Source organism: Anguilla anguilla, chromosome 15 (assembly GCF_013347855.1).
Source record: "Anguilla anguilla isolate fAngAng1 chromosome 15, fAngAng1.pri, whole genome shotgun sequence".
NCBI lineage: Eukaryota > Metazoa > Chordata > Actinopteri > Anguilliformes > Anguillidae > Anguilla > Anguilla anguilla.
In genome coordinates this window covers 36132796-36152714 of record NC_049215.1, presented here as the reverse complement: position 1 = coordinate 36152714, position 19919 = coordinate 36132796, and the positions used below count along the sequence as shown (strand labels likewise).

The 19919-nt window shown below is 48.8% G+C and overlaps 1 protein-coding gene across 6 annotated transcripts in view; it reads left to right on the top strand.

Annotated features, from left to right (window-relative positions):
* tbc1d4 (TBC1 domain family, member 4) overlaps positions 1 to 19919 on the top strand; it is a 41016-nt gene that overhangs the window by 9305 nt on the left and 11792 nt on the right. For 4 of the 6 annotated variants that reach the window (XM_035393132.1, XM_035393130.1, XM_035393131.1 and 1 more), the window contains exons 2-12: positions 8131 to 8567; positions 9305 to 9443; positions 10630 to 10719; positions 11280 to 11384; positions 12665 to 12797; positions 13127 to 13218; positions 13431 to 13541; positions 14528 to 14653; positions 15127 to 15177; positions 17333 to 17544; positions 18401 to 18547. In XM_035393132.1, the coding sequence (XP_035249023.1) occupies positions 8131 to 8567; positions 9305 to 9443; positions 10630 to 10719; positions 11280 to 11384; positions 12665 to 12797; positions 13127 to 13218; positions 13431 to 13541; positions 14528 to 14653; positions 15127 to 15177; positions 17333 to 17544; positions 18401 to 18547 (1643 nt within the window). The remainder of the gene's footprint in view (positions 1 to 8130; positions 8568 to 9304; positions 9444 to 10629; positions 10720 to 11279; positions 11385 to 12664; positions 12798 to 13126; positions 13219 to 13430; positions 13542 to 14527; positions 14654 to 15126; positions 15178 to 17332; positions 17545 to 18400; positions 18548 to 19919) is intronic. The other 2 variants (XM_035393135.1, XM_035393134.1) reach the window with 1 other exon arrangement.

Here is a 19919-nt window from a genome sequence, read left to right as displayed (position 1 = left end):
GTGTTCACCTGCACCATTCCACACCTGTATGGATTCTTATGCCTCTTTTAATCTCTGATAGTCGACCGAGCCCTGCCTTTTCATCACAGACAGAAGTTCCTAAGGCTGCAGTAAATCGAGTTTCTCATTTCAGAGTAGTTGAAAGATCAGTAATATCGAACAGGTCTCAAAGCGGTCAATGAAAGGTCAGCGGTAAGAAGCGTGCTGGAGTAATGCCAGGCTATTGATGGCTGAGGTGATCTAAATTAAAATTATGATTTCACTCTATTTTCTCTTGAAGTTAAGGCACTGCACACTGTTGTGTTTGTGCCTCTTTGAAGCAAGTTTTTTTTTTTTTAAACAAAGGGGTTCCAGTTCCTTCCACGGTATTGAACGTTTGAAATCGTAGACTCTGAAAACATCTTCAGAAATGGTGGTGGCAGGGAGATGAGAGACGTTTATACGCACAAGTGAGAGAGGCGTCTGAAATGAGAAACTGCTTTGCCTGCCAGCCGAATACTGATCAATCGGATTAGTGCCAGTGGGGTTGTTTTCAGGCTCTTATCTGATTGCAGGAAATTCTCTCTCAAAGTGTAACTTCCCTTTCCGGACGCTGCACGAGAGCGAGCAAATCTGGAGCTGTGATTGGTCACCTTTGTTTCAGTTAGCGGTGCTGGTAATGATATTAAGTGGCTTAACCCAGAAACTCGCAGGGGCCTGTGACCTAACAGAACAACGTCTGTTGAAATGGATTCAATAAAAGGAAAGTGGAGAAAATGAAGTCGGGATGGTTTTGAATGTTGAATGTTATGTCAGCTTTAATTTGAAGATATTTGAATCCTTATGGTGGCGGTGGGGGGGGGGGGGGGGGTCTGTGTATGAATTTCAGCCCTTTTTATACATAGTTCCCCTGTTTAATTTTTCTCTTGATAGTTACAGGGTGCACGGTATGTGGTCTGTGCTGTGGCTCTGTTGTGTGGTGTGGAGCTGTATATTCTGCTGTAGGTCATGTGACACAGGTATGTGGTTCCAGAATGGCATGTCTGTGGAGGATGACCTTGGCGTTCTTCCTCTTGACGGCTGTCAGTCGGCTTGGTCAGTGTTCTGCCTGTCTGTCAGTCGGCTCGCTCGGTGTTTTGTCTGTCTGTCAGCCGGTTTGGTCAGTGTTCTGCCTGTCAGTCGGCTCGGTCAGTGTTCAGTCTGTCAGCCGGCTCGATCAGTGTTCAGTCTGTCAGCCGGCTCGGTCAATGTGTTCTGTCAGTCAGTCGGCTCGGTCAGTGTTCTGTCTGTCAGTCAGCTCGGTCAGTGTTCTGTCAGTCATCCGGGTTGGTCAGTGTTCAGTCTGTCTGTCAGTCGGCTCGGTCAGTGTTCTGTCTGTCAGTCATCTGGCTCGGTCAGTGTTCTGTCAGTCATTCGGGTCGGTCAGTGTTCAGTCTGTCTGTCAGTCGGCTCGGTCAGTGTTCTGTCTGTCAGTCAGTCGGCTCGGTCAGTGTTCTGTCAGTCATCCGGGTCGGGCAGTGTTCAGTCTGCCTGTCAGCCGGCTTGGTCAGTGTGTTCTGTCCGTCAGCCGGCTCGGTCAGTGTCCAGTCTGTCTGTCAGTCGGCTCGGTCAGTGTTCTGTCTGTCAGTTGGATGGGTCACTGTTCTGTCTGCAGGACGCAGTTGGAAGCGTGAGGTGGTTCCTAATCTGCATCATCTGTCACTAACGCCGTTCAGCTCTGAGCGGTTGCTGGCTAGGAAGTGCTAGGCCTGTCATTATAATTCAGCAATCTGGACGACAGAAATCAATGACGCACAGAGGCTCACCCCCTGTCATCCTTCATTAATAACGCGTTTCATATTTCTTCTCTTTGAGATCGTGACCTTTTTTTCCATCCATCCATTATTTATACCTGCTAATTCCTGGTCAGGTTCATGTGAGAGTCAGATAGTTTGCAAGTCTATCACAGGGCACACACACCATTCACTCACACACTCATACCTACGGGAAATACCCAGAGAAAACCCACATGGACATGCAAACTCCACACACAACAGCTCCATCTGTACTATTATAGATGACCATGTTGGCAGAGCTTGCAAGAGCATTATTTAACATATACACGCAGGCAAATGCTTTGTTTAGAAGCACACCTAGAGTTGCTGTAATATTTATGTAGGCTTTTGGACGTTAAGCTTCCACATAGGAAGCTTAGCCACTTTTTCCACATAGCCAATCTAGACATCTTTCTTTTTTTTTGTTTAAAAGGAGAGTGGACAGTCAACCCTTCTTTCATACAGACGCTTGTTTTGCTTTATTCAGACAGGGCAACTGGGGAAATAATTGAGGGCCGCAGATAGAGAAGGGGCCGCGGGTCAGAAGGACCCATGGTGGGTTATTTGCGTGTGTGGATGGAGACCGCGGCCTGTGCCTCTGCCCTGCACAGTGTCTTTTATTCATTGCTAAGAGAGAGGCTTTCCATCGCGCTAGCTACATGGGTTGAGCTGTATCGCTAATGGTTTCTAAGAACGAGGCTTTCCATTGCGCTAGCTACACGGGTTGAGCTGTATCGCTAACGGTTGCTAAGAGCGAGGCTTTCCATCGCGCTAGCTACACGGGTTGAGCTGTATCGCTAAGGGTTGCTAAGAGAGTGGCTTTCCATCGCGCTAGCTACATGGGTTGAGCTGTATCGCTAAGGGTTGCTAAGAGCGAGGCTTTCCATCGCGCTAGCTACACGGGTTGAGCTGTATCGCTAACGGTTGCTAAGAGAGAGGCTTTCCATCGCGCTAGCTACACGGGTTGAGCTGTATCGCTAACGGTTGCTAAGAGAGAGGCTTTCCATCGCGCTAGCTACACGGGTTGAGCTGTATCGCTAACGGTTGCTAAGAGCGAGGCTTTCCATCGTGCTAGCTACACGGGTTGAGCTGTATCGCTAACGGTTGCTAAGAGAGAGGCTTTCCATCGTGCTAGCTACACGGGTTGAGCTGTATCGCTAACGGTTGCTAAGAGAGAGGCTTTCCATCGCGCTAGCTACACGGGTTGAACTGTATCGCTAATGTCAACAGCTGTGCGACGAGCCGAGCCCAGTCTTTATCGCGCTCAAAGCAAACTGACTTATTGCACGTCGCGGAATGAGAAAGGGTGTTTTTATTAAAGCAAAAGTAATTATTTACTGACCTTTCCTGACAAGTAAGTTTCTATTCAGCTCTTAATATGCTTGTTGGCATGTCCTGTTGGACCCTGGGTGACTGTGTTTACATGGGGAGCTGAGCACGGGTAATACTGAAGCAGTTTAAATTAAAATCCTCGCCACTCTCTGGTTTTTCCACAGTGACGGGCGGCTTCTGTTTTCCACTTTTGTGACATGACAAAAGGGTCATTTCACAGTGTTATTTGCTTTTAGAAAATACTTTTGAAGCAGAAGGCCCCAAAAGCACAGGCTCTGTCTCTCATAACCAAACATGGGTGTGCTCTTCTTTTCCTTACATGATGTCACGTTTGTTGAATGCTAGAATTAACCAAAAATGTTTTTAAACAAATGGAAACTCAACAGCACGTTCCTGGGAAAATAAACTCTTTTGCGGCCAAGTGTCACTGTGTTTATAAATGCGATGGAACAATTTTGAGATATTCAGATGTTTACAGGATCCGGGTAAATTCATAAACATATTTTCAGATATAAGCGCATTGTGTTCTATGGTAGTGTGTTAACCCTAATGTTGGGAACTCCACATGTGTGGTGATCCTACTGGGAACAAATGCACAAATTTGAGCCCATGACGTAGATTAAGTTGGTGAGAAACGCACTGGTAAGCGTTCCAAATTGCAACACATTTTCTGTTTGTTTGTTTTTATTGTTTTAATTATTTTTTTAAATTTTATTTTATGTAGAAAGCTGTGATGTGGACATACTAATTAGTGATCCCTAGAGCTGATTGACAGTTTAGAAGGAGGAAGGTGGAGCTACACCACCTCCTGCCCCATGTGACCACAAGCTCTGAGAGAGAAACGGTCACATGGTGTGTTTTCTGTGCGTTGATTGGCTGAAGCTGCACAGAGCTGTGTGTGTGTGCTGGTGTAGGAGGAACACAGCCTTCCTTGTATGACTGACTGCTCGGTTCTCCTGACGCTCCCTGGCAAACAGTGGTTTTCCCTGCCGCAGCGCGTCAGGGGCGGCCGGATGAGCCTCTCCTGGCCCTGGCCGCCTGATGTTATGTCTGAACACGCAGTTCCTGTCTTCCCTGACGCTAACCGTCTCTGCAACGGCGCCGTAAGAGCACACTTTGCTCGTCTGTTTGAGAGCCAGCTGAACGAGCTCACGTAACCTCACACTCTTTTTTTTAAGACAATATAAACAGATTTCCGTCAGTGTTTGTCTGGGAGTGATTGCGACAGTCGGAGCGTTTGAGTTCAGTGACTGGCTGGGCTGGTGTCTCTGCTCTGCTGCTAACACTGCCTCAGTGTTGCCTGTGCTAGGGCAGTTAATAGCAGTTAATAATTGAAATAATGCTTTTTTTTAATGCGAAATATTAATGTCACTGAATTGTCCCTCGGCTTTTTGAATACCGAACCATATGTTTGGGCCCATTCCTTCGGCGGAACAACCTTTATGTGCAGCTCGTGCGGGTCGAACGCAAGGCCACGCAACTCGTGGGCAGTGACACAGGGGACCAACTGTACCCACTGGCCATTTGGAGTCTTTGGCCAACTGTATCGTCCCGTGGGACAGTAGGCCTCGTTAGGCGCAGGAAGAGCGAGGACCTCAATTCAAAGAGCTGCATTTTTAATGATGGTAAAGTCTAAAATGGTTGCATGTGGGACAGGGAGCGAGTTGGCACGTCTCCTCTGGGAAATGTCCGGGTGGAGCAGCGTGTTTGCAGAAGGCGACAAAACAGTCCATTTATAGCCACACAGAGGCACAGCCAATGGGCTGAATAGGATTGTTTTTTTTAAGAGAAAACATTTCATTGGCAATTTGAGCATTTGGTAGATGCAAAGCATGCATTAAGAAGGCTTACTGAGACTGATTATGAGGGGGTTTGATTTTGCATTTTGTGGAGACCATTAAAATGACTGTTGTGAAACTTGAATTGAGTAGAAATCCTGGGAAGTTGGCCAACAGACGGTTATAAAGAGGTGACCACAGCCTGTCTGTTATTTGTGAAAGTCAGTTGTTTTGTCAGGTTGATAAGCCTAGGGAGGGTGCCTTTGGCCTCATTTCAGTCTGAATGGACATTTGTATGTCCTCTCTTTTGGAGGATTTCCATGGACCTCCGCTCGGGTGACAGAATGGATTTTGTGCAAAGATGACTTTTAGCCTGGATTTTATGTCTTCATGTCGACTGAAGTTACTGAGTTGGGCGTTCCAATCTGGACCAATCGGTCGCCCTACATTCAGCCTCCCGTCCGAATTCCACATGCAGTGCTTACGGCCTGCCTATGAGCGACTGGAGAAATTTCAGCCTCTGTGGCACAAAAAAACTTTAAGGCTATGTAAACGCGTGTCTTGACCCTGGCTTAACAGACTGAGCGATCACTCGAGCTTAAAGTGATGGATCAGGAGGTTAAACTGTCGGCTTAAAGCGCTAATGAATGCAGTTTAGCTGCAAACAGAGCAGCCCGTCAGTTGCTTTAGTGCTTCAATATCAGTACGGAAAACACAGAACAATGGCTCATGTTATTGATAGGTTCTTCAAAAAATGAATACTGTAACAACAGGGTTCTAGCGGGGCCCAATAATAATAATAATAATAATAATAATAATAATAACAATAATGACAATAATAATGATAAATGCTACACAGGGTTATAGAAACTTTGAATGACAGAGGACCGTGAACATCACAGTGATTTTTATGCTCTTTTTCAAATGTTTTCTCGACCGAACGGGAATGTGTTTGTTTTGTCTGCAAATAACCTGTAGTTCTTATGGAGGTGGTGCGTAGGCTAGTATGTACACAGAGTGCTGGCTTATTTGTTTTTCATTTCCAATGGTGCTGTGAACAAGTAATCCATTCGACCTTGGCTCGTAATCTCTTCCTCACTCTTTCATAAAGGTCATATTCGGCTGCCGTCGGTCCCCTGGTGTTCGGTCTGATTTACAGCGGAAGGTGCATCGATTGGCTTGTTTTTCACTTTCTCCAGCGCCTTGCTGTAAATGTGTCAGAGACAGGCCGGTGGCATTACCTTCGTATGTCACGGCTCAGAGCTGGGAATCTCGGGCCTGGAGCTGAACCGGCTGAATGGGATCGCCCGCTTTCAGGCGAACATTCTCCAGGCTTTTCCCGGGAATGTGGGGATCATGTAGAAAACGGCGTGATCATTGCAAAAGCGTGCAAGCAGCTCCGTTAAATGGAGGAGCCCCTCAATTTTGTTTTTCTTGCTGTGCACACAAGTGGTAATTCATTATTTAAACTTTCTTTTTTAAAAATAACTGTTTGACAGAAGAAAGCCTGTGTTTTGTAAGCCCGGGCTCAGGAGCTCATGAGTGCTCAGTAGACAGACCGTGTTCGGTCCCAGATTTACTCCTTTCTCAGGAGAGAGTCCAGGCCGGGGGAAACAGATGCACCAGTGTCTCCAGAAATGGGCTGGGGCTCAGCTGACTGAGTAGTGCATTATCTTGCAAATCATTCGCATAATCTTTTTTCAGAAAAGGAGAAAAATGTCTAGTTATCAGGAGGTTTGAGGTGGAAAATGAATATACATTGGAGAGGCAATTTTTTGTTACTCAGAAATGGCAGAAACTGAAAAATAATAGCCATGGTGGTTTGTATTATGATGCCAGTAGGATATAACTGTGAAATTTTGCCTTTGGGTTCATGGTGTATAACAGGGGCACTTCAGAAAAACGTGCTTCCAGATGTGTGGAACTATTTTCTTCACTGCGTTGCATTGCATTACAGTCACCTGGCAGACACTCATAGCCAGACCAACTGATGAACTTAGAACTGTTGGTCTAAGAAGTACAAAAGTGGGATATTCCCAGGACACAGAAGACCCATTTACTATCAGTATGTGTAAAGTTCACCAAACAAACGAGCAATTAATGCTGGTAAACAAAAGTACACAATGGCGCTAACATCTGCACGCATATCTACAAGCACAACAGCCACCGGGGATTGTGGGCCCCATGAAAAGATCTCGCATCAGACCCCACCGTCCCTGGAAAATGTGTTCTAACATTTTTTGGGGGCCCCTGTCAGTCAGGGCCCTTGGAATTGTCCTAAATACCCCCCCCCCCCCACCACCACCACCACCAGTTATGGCACCTCTGCCTGCTATTAATACTAATGATGCCTTTCACTCAGTTGTCTTATTCCTGTGCCAGAAAGCAAATATGTCTTCAAGTGGAAAGTTTTCTGTGTTTGACATTGCCTTTGGGTGCAGAGCACTGTATGTTTTGTTAAGTTGTGTTTATTCCCTGATATTTGACTGATTAAGAGGTCAGAGCCCTTTACGCTAATAAGACTGACATTTCTCAAGGATACATTCGGACCGCCTGCGTTGCTAATGCATCATTTAGAGTCGATCGGCTGTTGAGTGGGTCAGGGTTAGGGTGAGCGTGGGTTGTGCTCAGATTTTCATTTCGTCAGAGACGACGGGAGTTTTGGGAGGCACACAGAGACGGAGCTGAAAAGCTACCTTCAGCTTTTGTAGTGCTATAAAAGTAGTTGTTATATAGGCTAAATTGTAAATAGCAAAGGTCCAAGTATGGAGCCCTGTGGTACGCCTTTGTTTATTTCCAGGAAGTTGCACTGTGTTTCAGCTTCCTCACTGTCGTGTGCTTTTCAGCACTTTCTGCCAGAAAAGAAAATAAACGTTAAAATCATGTCATGTTTATTACCGCCTTTGAGTTGGAATGTGTTTCCTGAGGTAATGGCATGGTTGCTCAGGTTGATTGGCACATGAATGTTCACTAAGTATTGCTCTTAGTGGGGAAGCTTCCCTTCCTACCTGTGCACATGGAAATGTGTCCTATTTATTTATTCCGAAGGTGCAAACATTGCATTTTGGCATTGTCAGTGACCCTTGTGCAGTTACCATTATCCTTCATTTGGAGTTAGTGTTAATTTCCCCTTCGTGGCTAATGATTGAGCCCGGCGATAGAGCTGCACAGTGGGGTGGAAACAGAGCGTTAAACGGGCCTAATTAATTCTGTGGCTTTTCCCCCAGGTGCCCGAGGTGATCAGCAGCATCAGGCAGGTGTCCAAGTCGGCGCTGAAGGAGGATTCCAAGCCCAAGCAGGAGGCCGAGGAGGCCTTCTACAACTCGCAGAAGTACGAGGTGCTGTACTGCGGAAAGGTGACCGTGGCGCACAAGCGGGTGCCGTCCACCCTGGTGGACGACTGCATCGACAAGTTCCGGCAGCACGAGGCGGAGCAGAGGCGGCCGCGCCCGCTCAACGGCCAGCGAGGCTCCGCCCACACGCCCGTCGACTTCCTCCTGGGGGACGACCCCCTCAGCCCCGTCCTAGCGACCTGCCTGGAGCCCGAGATCCTGGGACCGGTGGAGAGCGCTGACGGCCCGAGCCTGGGGAGCATCCGGGCGGGTTTCCCAGAATGCATCCTGGAGGACTCCGGGTTCGAGGAGCAGCAGGAGTTTCGCACCAGGTTCGTTTTTACTCAAGTTTTTTTTAAGCAAGGGGTCCTACTGATACCTGCGGTCTTTAGCACATTAGCCCTGCAGACCACATAGCTTTACACAAGCCTTGTACAAAGATGTACAAGTTTAAGGTTTGCCAGTGAAATCTGTATAGCATTGAAAGCAGCCTGCATGTATGACATTGATTGAGGGGGCAGAGGTGTAAAGGACTGTGTCATCAACATTGAAATTACTCATTTTTCTAGCAATTTAATTTATATTATTATATTAATTTATATAAATTGTAAATACCAATGGTCCAAGCATGGAGCCCTGTGGTACGCCTTTGTTTATTTCCAGAAACTTAGACTGTGTTCCTTCTGCCACTATGGCTTGCATTCTGTCCAATAAGTAATTGTAAAACCAATTTAGTTCCTCGTCATCAAAACCAGCGTATTTAATAAGATTTTGGAGCGCTTGAGATAAATGGAAGCTGTGAAATGCTGTTCCCCGGGACGGAGTGTGGCACAGTGGGTAAGGAACTGCGCTCGTAACCGAAAGGTCGCAGGTTCGAATCCCGGGTAAGGACACTGCCGTTGTACCCTTGAGCAAGGTACTTAACCTGCGTTGCTTCAGTATATATCCAGCTGTATAAATGGATACAATGTAAAGTGCTATGTAAAAAGTTGTGTAAGTCGCTCTGGATAAGAGCGTCTGCTAAATGCCTATAATGTAATGTATAATGTAATGTAATGTAATGTTTCAGGTGCAACAGCCTGGCGGGCGGGCTGCAGCGGAGGCAGCGGGAGGGGCCGCTGAAGGCCCCCCCCCGGAGGAGGCACGCCAGCGCTCCCAGCCACGTCCAGCCCACCGACGCGGATAAAAACCGCACCATGCTCTTCCAGGTACCGCCTCGCACGCCTCCCCTCCCGCCATCAGTCAGGGGTTTGGGGAAAGCTCTGCGTCGGCCTGTGGAGACATTGGCTGTAAAAAGTTCATTAATCTGACGAGACGTGTGGCACGGTCTGTAGGGCAGCCGCATGCAAGACCACCCCCCCCCCCCCCTTGACTTTGGATGGAGGTTTCATTCCATGGCATGTTCTGTGCTGTAAAAATGGTAAAATGGACTGCATTTATATAGCGCTTTTATCCAAAGCGCTTTACAATTGATGCCTCTCATTCACCAGAGCAGTTAGGGGTTAGGTATCTTGCTCAAGGACACTTCGACATGCCCAGGGCGGGGTTTGAACCGGCAACCTTCCGACTGCCAGACAATCGCTGGATAAAGCAACACATGAAATAAGGACAGCCTGTCTGCGGACCATTTATTTGGTATGCATGGGTGTTCTCTGCGATTCATTTTCAAACTTCAAGGTCTCGTCAAAGGCTTATAAACAAACTACTTTGTAAACTCTGAGAATGACCTATGGTTCCTGTGTAACTCCATGTCCAATTACTGTGGAATAAAATACTGTAGATTTATGAAGCGGTTTTTCTTGGCACGCAGTTAGAGGTAGTTTGACGAAGGAAGGCACTGTCATTTGCGTTAGCCATGATTGTGCAGATGGAATGTTTCTATGGCGATGTTGGGCATTTGTTATTGAAGCATCTCTTTCCCGTGGAATTTACGTTGGCTCTGACTCGTTGGCACGTCTCATGGCAATCTTTGGAAGCTGTCGTTCTGCAAGCTTCTGCTGTTTGTGTGGTTTCCCGCTGCAGAAAAGGCATTCCACAAACTGAGTACCATGACCATCGAGCCCCCGCTCTGTGTCGATTCCTATTCTCAGTAATAAGAATAGCCTTGTAAGAAGTGTGCTATGGAGCTAATGAGCCGTGTTCCAGTTGCAGCACCGTTGGTGTTATTATGTGTGCTCACGGAGCTAACTTAGCAAGGCTGCCGTTGGCAGAGATGGTTTCCCTGTAGTTACCAGAGAACTCTTCTGTCCAGCTTTCGTAACCATGATTATGTTTGTGTGTTTGGACAGAAAGGAGCTGCAGAAAGAGCTGGGAGATGTTTTTTTTTTTCTTCTCTGGTCTTCCTTGTGATCAGTGGTTAGTAGAGCTGCTAACGATCTCCATTTTGTGTCGTAGGTTGGGCGCTTTGAAGTCAACCTCATTAGCCCCGACTCCAAGTCGGTGGTGCTGGAGAAGAATTTCAAGGACATTTCTTCCTGCTCGCAGGTACGTGTCGGTGCTGTGCGGCGTGTTTTCTTTCCTGCGCTGTGTAAAGTCGCTGGGCCTCGTCCCAGTTCCCCGCGGCACGGCTTCCCGCAGGTTTAATGTTTAATGCTGTGACCTTCCTGACTTAAGGAGTGGTGTTCTGGGCCTTTTGTCAAAATTGGTTGTGCAACATTTCCAAGCGCTCGCTATTTAACTATGAGTCGCAGCGAGAGGGAGAGAGCGCAAACAAGCTTAACAAGCACACACAAGCAAACAGTCGCCTGGCAAAGAGAAACATCTCATTCAGAGTTTTTTTAAATTATTATTATTTTTTTTTTTTAAATCCAGCTAGTCAATATTTTCTCGATTGAAAATGCGTGAATCATGTACAGTTCTAGTGCTGCATCTGATTGGTTCTCCTTGCAGCGGGTTGGTTCTTTCACCCTGTCTGCAGTTTCTATGCAGCTGCCTGTATGAGTAGACCCCCCCAACCCTAACCCCAACCCCCCCCCCCCCCACTCCCCACACCTTCCTCCAGAGTCTTACGGTCGTTTCCCGGTCCTCTTTCCTCTGATGCTCAGGGCATTAAGCAGACGGACCATTTCGGGTTTGTCTGTCGCGACCCCGCAGAGACGGGGTCCAGCCAGTACGTGTGCTACGTGTTCCAGTGCGCTAGTGAGTCCCTGGTGAGTATGCCCCCCCCCCGGCAGGTAAACCCCCCACCCCAGCGTTCTGCTCGCATCGCGGCTGAGGTGGAAAAAATCAGTTGGTTTTTTCATAAATATCTTATTGCTGTCCATTTATGTGACCATATATTATTCAGAGCCATGTTTTAGCAGTGACATTGGGAACATGTCTTTCTATCATTTCATTTGGGTAAGCATCGTAATGAAGTGAAACAGATTTTTAATGCTATATTGAAGACGATGTTAGTGGCCTGTCTCTTGGTGATGTTGCGAATAGCACATGCGTGGCTCGTGCTGGTATCCTGCACAGTTGTTTGCAAGGTGTCCCATTTGAGTTTTAGCTATGGCTGGTCATTAAGGATGACATACTTTTGCCATTGGTTGAATGTCACCCCGGTGACCTCAGCAAACAGTAAAGCTCTTTGGGGGGTAAGGCTGTGTTTAAAATGAGCTCTTTCAACCTTGAATCACCTGCGAGATGCCCACTCAGCATTAATGTACTCAACTATGGCAATCTGGAAATCAGTATGTGACGTTGAGGCAGAGGGAAGAGTCTCGTCAGTAGGTGTGGCGGCTGTTTTTATCGTTCTCTCCAAACTGGTTTTGTCTGTTGTGCAGTTTCCGTGTTAGCAGGCTGTCTGCTACGTCCCTCATCTGTCTGAACAACCCATCATTTCGGCTGCTGCTGTCACAGGAATTCCACCGCTGCTCTGTTCAAATCCGTTTTATTTATTAAGTGCATATCCCCCAGGGTATTTCAGTAGTTATGGAGAATGTGAAATATATGTGCATATCGTCAATTTGACTGCAGTTGTACAAATGGTGTTTTGAGGACAGCGAGAGATATTCAAATTTGCAGAGCAATGACTATGTGAATGCTTTCATTTTATGACAGCGAGTAGTTTGAATGAGGGGAAAATTTTTTATATGATATTTTTAAATGATGTGATTTGAAGAACAGGTGATGTCTGAGTGAATTGGTTTGATGAAGAAGACATGGTTGAATAATGCGGTTTTAGGACGAGGAGGTGTTTGAATGATGTGTTTGAAGAGGAGAGAGGTTTACTCTTGTTGTGTTTGGGCAGGTGGATGAGGTGATGCTCACTCTTAGTGTCTCTGTACAGGTGGATGAGGTGATGCTCACTCTTAGTGTCTCTGTACAGGTGGATGAGGGGATGCTGACTCTTAGTGTCTCTGTACAGGTGGATGAGGTGATGCTCACTCTTAGTGTCTCTGTACAGGTGGATGAGGGGATGCTGACTCTTAGTGTCTCTGTACAGGTGGATGAGGTGATGCTCACTCTGAAACAGGCCTTCAGCACAGCAGCAGCTCTGCAGAGCGCTAAGACTCAGGTGAAGCTGTGTGAGGCCTGCCCCATGCACGACCTGCACAAGCTGTGTGAGCGTATCGAAGGTACGCCCCCCCCCCCCCCCGGTGCACCCCCACCGGCCCGCCCCCCCCCCAAGCAAAACGCTCATCTTACAACTCTACAGCCACTCAGCCAACACTTCTATCCACACATTTACAGCGTATCATATTATACACCTGGATATTCTGCATACCGAATAAATTCAGGTTAACTACCCTACGCAGGGTTACAACAACAGTGTATGAGCCCAGTTCCCTACCCATTATACTGCACTGCCAACCCTTACAGGCTATCACAGCCCAGCCACTGGACAGTTTATGAAAAGCTGCCCCCCCCCCTTATGACTGATCAGAACTTGTGTGTTTGCCCTCAGGCCTCTACCCCCCCAGGGCAAAGCTCTCGATCCAGCGGCATCTCTCCCAGCTGTCTGACAACGAGCAGGCGGACATTTTTGAGCGGGTTCAGGTGAGGTCACCTCCTCTGGCAGAACGTGCGGCTCGTGCCAAGAACAGCAACACAAAGGTGTGGCGAAGAGAACGCGGTGTTCTGAACCGCTCGCTTCCCTAGCGACCGTCAGCTGCCCCGGAGAGGGACTGCAGCGGGATGAGTCCTAAGATAAATAATAATGAAGAAAAGAAACCAGGCCTTGCTGACAGTCTTTCTTCCGCGTTTTTTAGAGAATGAAGCCGGGCTCGGACCAGGAGGAGAACGAGCTGGTCATCCTGCAGCTGAGGCAGCTGTGCGAGAGCAAACAGAAAACACACCTGCACATCGGGGAGATGCCACAGGTAACGCTTACCTGGGTGGGACCCGTCTGTGTCCCCGTGTGAATGAATTAACGAATGAATGAATGAATGAATTAATCCTTGCATTTATATAGCACTTTCCCAAAAGCTCAAAGTGCTTTACAGTGATGAGTGGGAACTCCCCTCACCCACCACCAATGTGTAGCACCCACCTGGGTGATGCACGGCAGCCATTTTGCGCCAGAACTCTCACCACCCATTAGCTAAGGTGGAGAGGGAGAGAACATTTTTAGCCAATTAAATCAGGGGATGATTAGGTGGCAAGTTTGAGAGAGCCAGGTTGGGAATGTAGCCAGGACACCGGGGATCCCCTTACCCGTGTACCCCCACGCCCCCCCCAGTGGTGTCGTTATTCAGAAGAGGCAGAAGGGCCCAGCTGAAGAGTGTGTAACGCCAGGGGGCAGCGTAGTGGGGGGATGTTTGGGTACGCCCATCGCGGTTTGAGCTGAAGGAGGTGCGGTGAGACCACGCCCCTCTCGCCAGCGAACGCTACGGGGACATGGTGACAGTCACAAGGCCTCGTGCTGCGACTCCGGAGAGCATCTAAAGAGGGAGAGCCTGGAGAGATAGCCCTTGGCCTCCCTCCTCCCTTTGAAGCACATCCAGACTCATTCATGCTTATCTCAACTGATAAAGTTGACACGGAGGGACCATCAGAATAAGATTATCGTACTTCAGGAAAGAGATTGTAGCAAAACCTCTGTGTGTGTGTGTGTGTGTGTGTGCACGCACGCACGTGTGTGTCTGTGCGCCTGTGCGTGTGTGTGTGTGTGTGAGTGTGTATGTGTGCTTGTGTGCATGCTTGTGTGAAAATCTGCAGGACTGTTTTCATATGTATTGTAAGTACTGTAATGTCTCAGAGGAATTTGCTACATTGTGTTAGAATTAACCTGCCACCCCTCCCCCCCGTCTGCCCGTTCCCGCCCCCACTCCCCACCCCCCCCGTCTGTTCATTACGCCCCCCCCAGACGCACAGCGTCCCGAATAACAGCACTTCAGAGAGCAGCACGAGCGCGGGCCGCTTCACGCTGGACGTCCTGAAGAACAAGGCCAGGAGCTCCCTCACCAGCTCCCTGGAGAACATCTTCTCTAGGGTCAGTCTGCCCGTCAGCGTGTCCTCACAGGGACCTCCTGTTTATGATCCCGATGAGTCAATAATGCCACACAGTCTTTAAGAATATCAGAGACCCCCCCCCCCCCCCCCGAGCCGCCTGTGTGTGTTTGTGAATAATATCCGTCAGTGGAGAAGGTTAAAGCTCTTAAGAGTACATGTAAAAACAGGACCTCCTGTGTTTTAGTTTAGTGCGGTCCTCCCACAGACCCTCCACATTTAAAGAACTGCACTTGTGTTCATTAGGGGCACAGAGAAGCACAAATTACTGTCACTGAGTAAATATTTTAGAATGCATTATTGTGATTTACTTAGTGATCTGTTGATTCCATAACTGTGCATACTTAAGGTGTAGCTCTTGGAGTGGTGTCTGCGTACGACCTCCAGGTAGTGGTATGTTCCTGGAAAGCAGCCTTGCGGGGCGGGGTGTGTTTTAACAGCGGGCTCTGTTTGCAGGGGGCCAGCCGGATGCGGGGCCGTTTGGGGAGCATGGGCAGCGCTGAGAGGGTGAGTATGAGGGCGACTCGTTCCCCCGACGGGCCCCCGACAGGACCCCGAAAGAGTTACGCCTGTGTCACCAGAGTGTGAACGCGGGGCCTGCCCAGAACCGGGCGGTGTGTGTGTGTGTGTGTGTGTGTGTGTGTGTGTGTGTACTGTCACTGCACGTGACTGTGCTGCGTGTCCCGGGCAGTGTGTGTGTGTGTGTACTGTCACTGCACGTGACTGTGCTGTGTGTCCCGGGCGGTGTGTGTGCGTGTGTGTGTGTGTACTGTCACTGCACGTGACTGTGCTGTGTGTCCCGGGCGGTGTGTGTGTGTGTGTGTGTACTGTCACTGCACGCGACTGCTGTGTGTCCCGGTTTTCTGCGAAATCGCACGGCGCGGATCACGCGGACGAGCGGCGTTCTCTCGCGGTGGGGGTCCAGCTCTCTCCCGTCCTCGTGGTTGGGCAAACGCGCGGTGGCACTGGGGGTTGGCAGACGGGCCGGGCCGTTGTGTGTGCCCCCTGGGAGCCGCGGTCACCCTCACTAGGGTGCGGAATGTGGGGGGCGAGTGAGATGGGAGGCCTCTGTCCCGGGCTCCCGAGGGACGGGGTCGGGGGGGGGGTCGGGGGGGGTCAGAAATCAGCACTGCGCTCCTGACAGGCATTTCACACGGCCCTGCTACTACCCCCAGAGTCTGTCTGCTCTCCTTCTAAAGGGACACATACACATGAAGGCTCTCCTGCTCTCACCTCTGGGGGTACGCTGCTTAATCACAGTCTCTTCTGCGGGCTGAAATCTGTGGTGACTGGTGGTCATAAAAGTTTGTTTTCACACTCCAGATACCTTTCGGAGTGTGAAAACCAGTTCCTTTTGAAACGAAGTTATTACTAGGAAGCACAATGAGCACTTATTTTTCTTATGAGATAACCCAGCAGTAGCATATTTTGGAGAAGGAATGCTGCCTAGAGACGACCAATAATATTGTCTGACGTGGCAATATTGAGCCACATATCAAACCTAATTTTAAAGATGCTTTTTGGATTTTAGACACTCGCTCTTCCGCATTTGGTATGCAAGTTCCTGTGCGTGTGTTTATTTACCAACACTTTGTGGTGCGGTCTACATACGTAAGTGTTGCATTTTCTTCCTCCATAAGCACTAAATAACATCCAAAGCGGTTTGTTTATGTTTGAGATCACACTATTGCATGAAGCATTGTTGTTGTTAATTCTCTGTAATCAGTGCCATGCTGGTCTGGCCCGGGCAGTGCTGACTGTGTTGGCGGGATGCTGTCTGAGGCTGCCACAGGAAGTGTGCGTTTGCTTCTTCCTGTGGCAGTTTGGAGCTGACTAATGAAAACAGCGCACCAGGGCATTGTCCACGGGACAGGAAACGGTTCGCAGGGGGGACAGGAAACAGGGCTCTGGGATGGCGGAGAAACGGCTCTTCCTATTGGCCGTTGGGTAAACAGCCGGAGTGGCAGGAGGGTCCGTACCCACAGCGCGTGCCGACGACAGTCACGGGACACAGCCATTAGCACACAAACGCCTGAGCAGCCCGAGCGCAGCGGGGCTGGGGTTACTGCAGGGTCTGCTCTGTGCACAATGCGGACACACGGCCTGTGCTTTTGAAGGTAGCGCAATTTGCAGTTAAATCTGGAGCTAGATTTGGATTGGGTTCGGAGTTACATCGGGATTGGGTTTGGAGTTAGGTCTGGTTTAGGCGTTGAGTTAGATGTGGAATGGGTTCAGAGTTAGATCTGGATTGGGTTTAGAGTTAGATCTGGATTGGGTTTAGAGTTAGATCTGGATTGGGTTTAGAGTTAGATCTGGATTGGGTTTAGAGTTAGATCTGGATTGGGTTTAGAGTTAGATCTGGATTGGGTTTAGAGTTAGATCTGCATTGGGTTTAGAGTTAGATCTGGATTGGGTTTAGAGTTAGATCTGCATTGGGTTTAGAGTTAGATCTGGATTGGGTTTGGAGATGAATCTGTTTAGGAGTTGGAATTGGAAGTGAGTTAAGTGTTGAGTTTGATCTGGTTAGAGTTTGAGGGTTGTGTGTGGATGTGTTTGTGACGCTGGGTGACTACAGCGTTGTCTCTGTTAATAAATAGTTGAAAGTGCGGACGTGACTGAGTCGTGCGGTCGGCTCTAAAGCTGCGCGCGTTTGCGTCCGCAGCACGACTACTCTCCCGGGGACTCCCCGCCGGGCACGCCCCCGAGCTCCTTCGCCGAGGAAGACTCCGACGTTCCACAGTTCCGCCGCCGGGCGCACACCTTCAGCCACCTGCCGGTGAAGAAGCGCATCTCCTTCAGCGAGCCGCAGACCCACGGCACCAAGGCCCCGCTGCGCAGGCAGCAGTCTGTGGCCCCCGAGCTGCTGCAGAGCAGGTACTGCCCTACGACATCACTTCCTGTCGCTGAGCCGTCGCCCTGTCGCGCTGTAAATCTGTTTGTGTTGTATGGAGTTATCACGCCTGTCGGTCACCAGAGTCTTCTGGGCGTACTTGTTCCTTAAGGAAGCGAGAATAGTTTAATGAATAGTGCGCGGCCCCAGATCCTGGCTGGGGAAGGTCTAGGTGGAAGTGTTAAGTGTGTTGAGTCATGACTGCGTTCAGATTATTTAACAAGAGCCGTGACATCTTTTATTTAAATGATAAAATTGCATTTTCTTTTAATTCTATTGATTGCATGACAACGCATTAAATAAAAGTTTGTGAAAGAGCACGTAAGCTTTGAAACGTTAAAAATTGTGAGGTCTGACAGTTAGTAGCATGTAAACTAACACTGATACTGAATATAAATCATGGCATGCTCTGTATTTTAAACTAACTGAGAGATTATGTGCGTAAAAAAGTTAAATCACATCATCAGCCAATACATACAGACGTGTTTTTGTGCACTACGTAAAAGGCAACCTGTAAATCAAACTGACTGATTACAAAGGTAGCCTGTGTTCATCAGGAATATATTTCTCTCGTGTTGTTCTTTCGAAAAAGCATGGATATACCTCAGCATTACACTGATCTGCTTTTTATTTCCCCAAGATTCCCATTTCTCTTCAAAGTGACTGTGACACTTCCTGTTCATCGCCGCTCGACTGCTGTCACTGCTCAATGTCCCGGCCTTGTGTTTGCACTTAAAAGAAAAGAAAATCCTGTGTTTATTTTGTTGTGGAACTGTGTGCGTGCGTGTTTGTGCGTGTGCGTGTGTGTGTGTGTGTGTGTTTTGGGTCACCTCCACCCAGCCCCGTCTTCTCGAGAGCACGCAGTGTTTCAGTGAGCGAGACCGTCAGCCTCCCCTCCTCCTTCTCAACTCCCAATTTCCTGAAAAACTTTTACCAGGGGTCCCTGGGGTCCCTGAGCTCGCTAGCCGACAGCGGGACCCTCAAGAGGTGAGAGGGGGTTCCCCAAACCCCCGCCCCCGCCCTTGGGCCCATTTCCCCCCGTCCCGCTGAAATTTCAGAACGACGTCGATGAGACGCCAGCAATGCTCAGCGTGTTTTGTGTCACGACTTCTAATTCCAAACTAAAGTCCTCCTAATGCGCAGCGTTTATCGGCTTTCATAGTGGAAAACAAAACCTCCCTTTTTTATTTACCCTTTTCTTGTTGTTTTTTTTTTTTGTGTGAGCCAAAGGGAGCGCCAAAACTTCCTTTTCCTCTCGTATGACTTCCTTTAACTCTGGAGGAGGAGCCTGTAAATCTGCTGCTTGTCCCTGTAATCTCCACAGGACTAAATCTGCTGCTCATCCCTGTAATCCCCACAGGACTAAATCTGCTGCTTGTCCCTGTAATCTCCACAGGACTAAATCTGATGCTTGTCCCTGTAATCTCCACAGGACTAAATCTGATGCTTGTCCCTGTAATCTCCACAGGACTAAATCTGATGCTTGTCCCTGTAATCTCCACAGGACTAAATCTGCTGCTTGTCCCTGTAATCTACACAGGACTAAATCTGCTGTTCATCCCTGTAATCCCCACAGGACTAAATCTGCTGCTTGTCCCTGTAATCCCCACAGGACTAAATCTGCAGCTTGTCCCTGTAATCCCCACAGGACTAAATCTGCTGCTTGTCCCTGTAATCCCCACAGGACTAAATCTGCAGCTCATCCCTGTAATCCCCACTGGGCGCAGGGAACTTCCTTAACATGAACATTCCACTATGAAAAGGCAACATGCTTCGCTTCTGATCTAATGTTAGGATGTTTGGACTAACTTTCATCAAACGGCTTCTGAAATCTTCACACGTCCTTTCATTTGGTCATAACAACGTACTTATTCTTGTGCGGTAGAGCAGTATTGACTGTCTGAACGCTTATATACTAATGTTCATATTAATCCTTTTAGTGAGATGTAACTAAAGTAGCCCCTACCTCTTGGGCTGAAGATGGACCGGGTACTGGTAGCGTTCCGCTCTGTGAAGTGGCCCAGGGACTATTTTGTGTCGAGTCAAAGCTGGCGGGACAGAATCTGGGGCGCCGCACCTCGAGGGACGGAGACAGACGGAGGTGCCCCCGTGAGGCGTGTCTCCCTGGAGCCGCGGGAAAGGTCAAGCGGGACGAATGCGCGTCTCTCTGAGCCAGAATGCTCCCGCTCACAGTGCCCTTTCCCACAGCCCGGGACACCTGGGTAGCAGGGTTGCCCGGGGGCCTGTCGGGGAATCGGGGGAGGGGGCAAACCCGAAAAAGCACCGTGTGGGACCCTGAGGGGGCCCAGAGCAGCGGGAGCGAAACCGCAGGCCCGTCTGGGCTCTTTGTGTCAGCGAT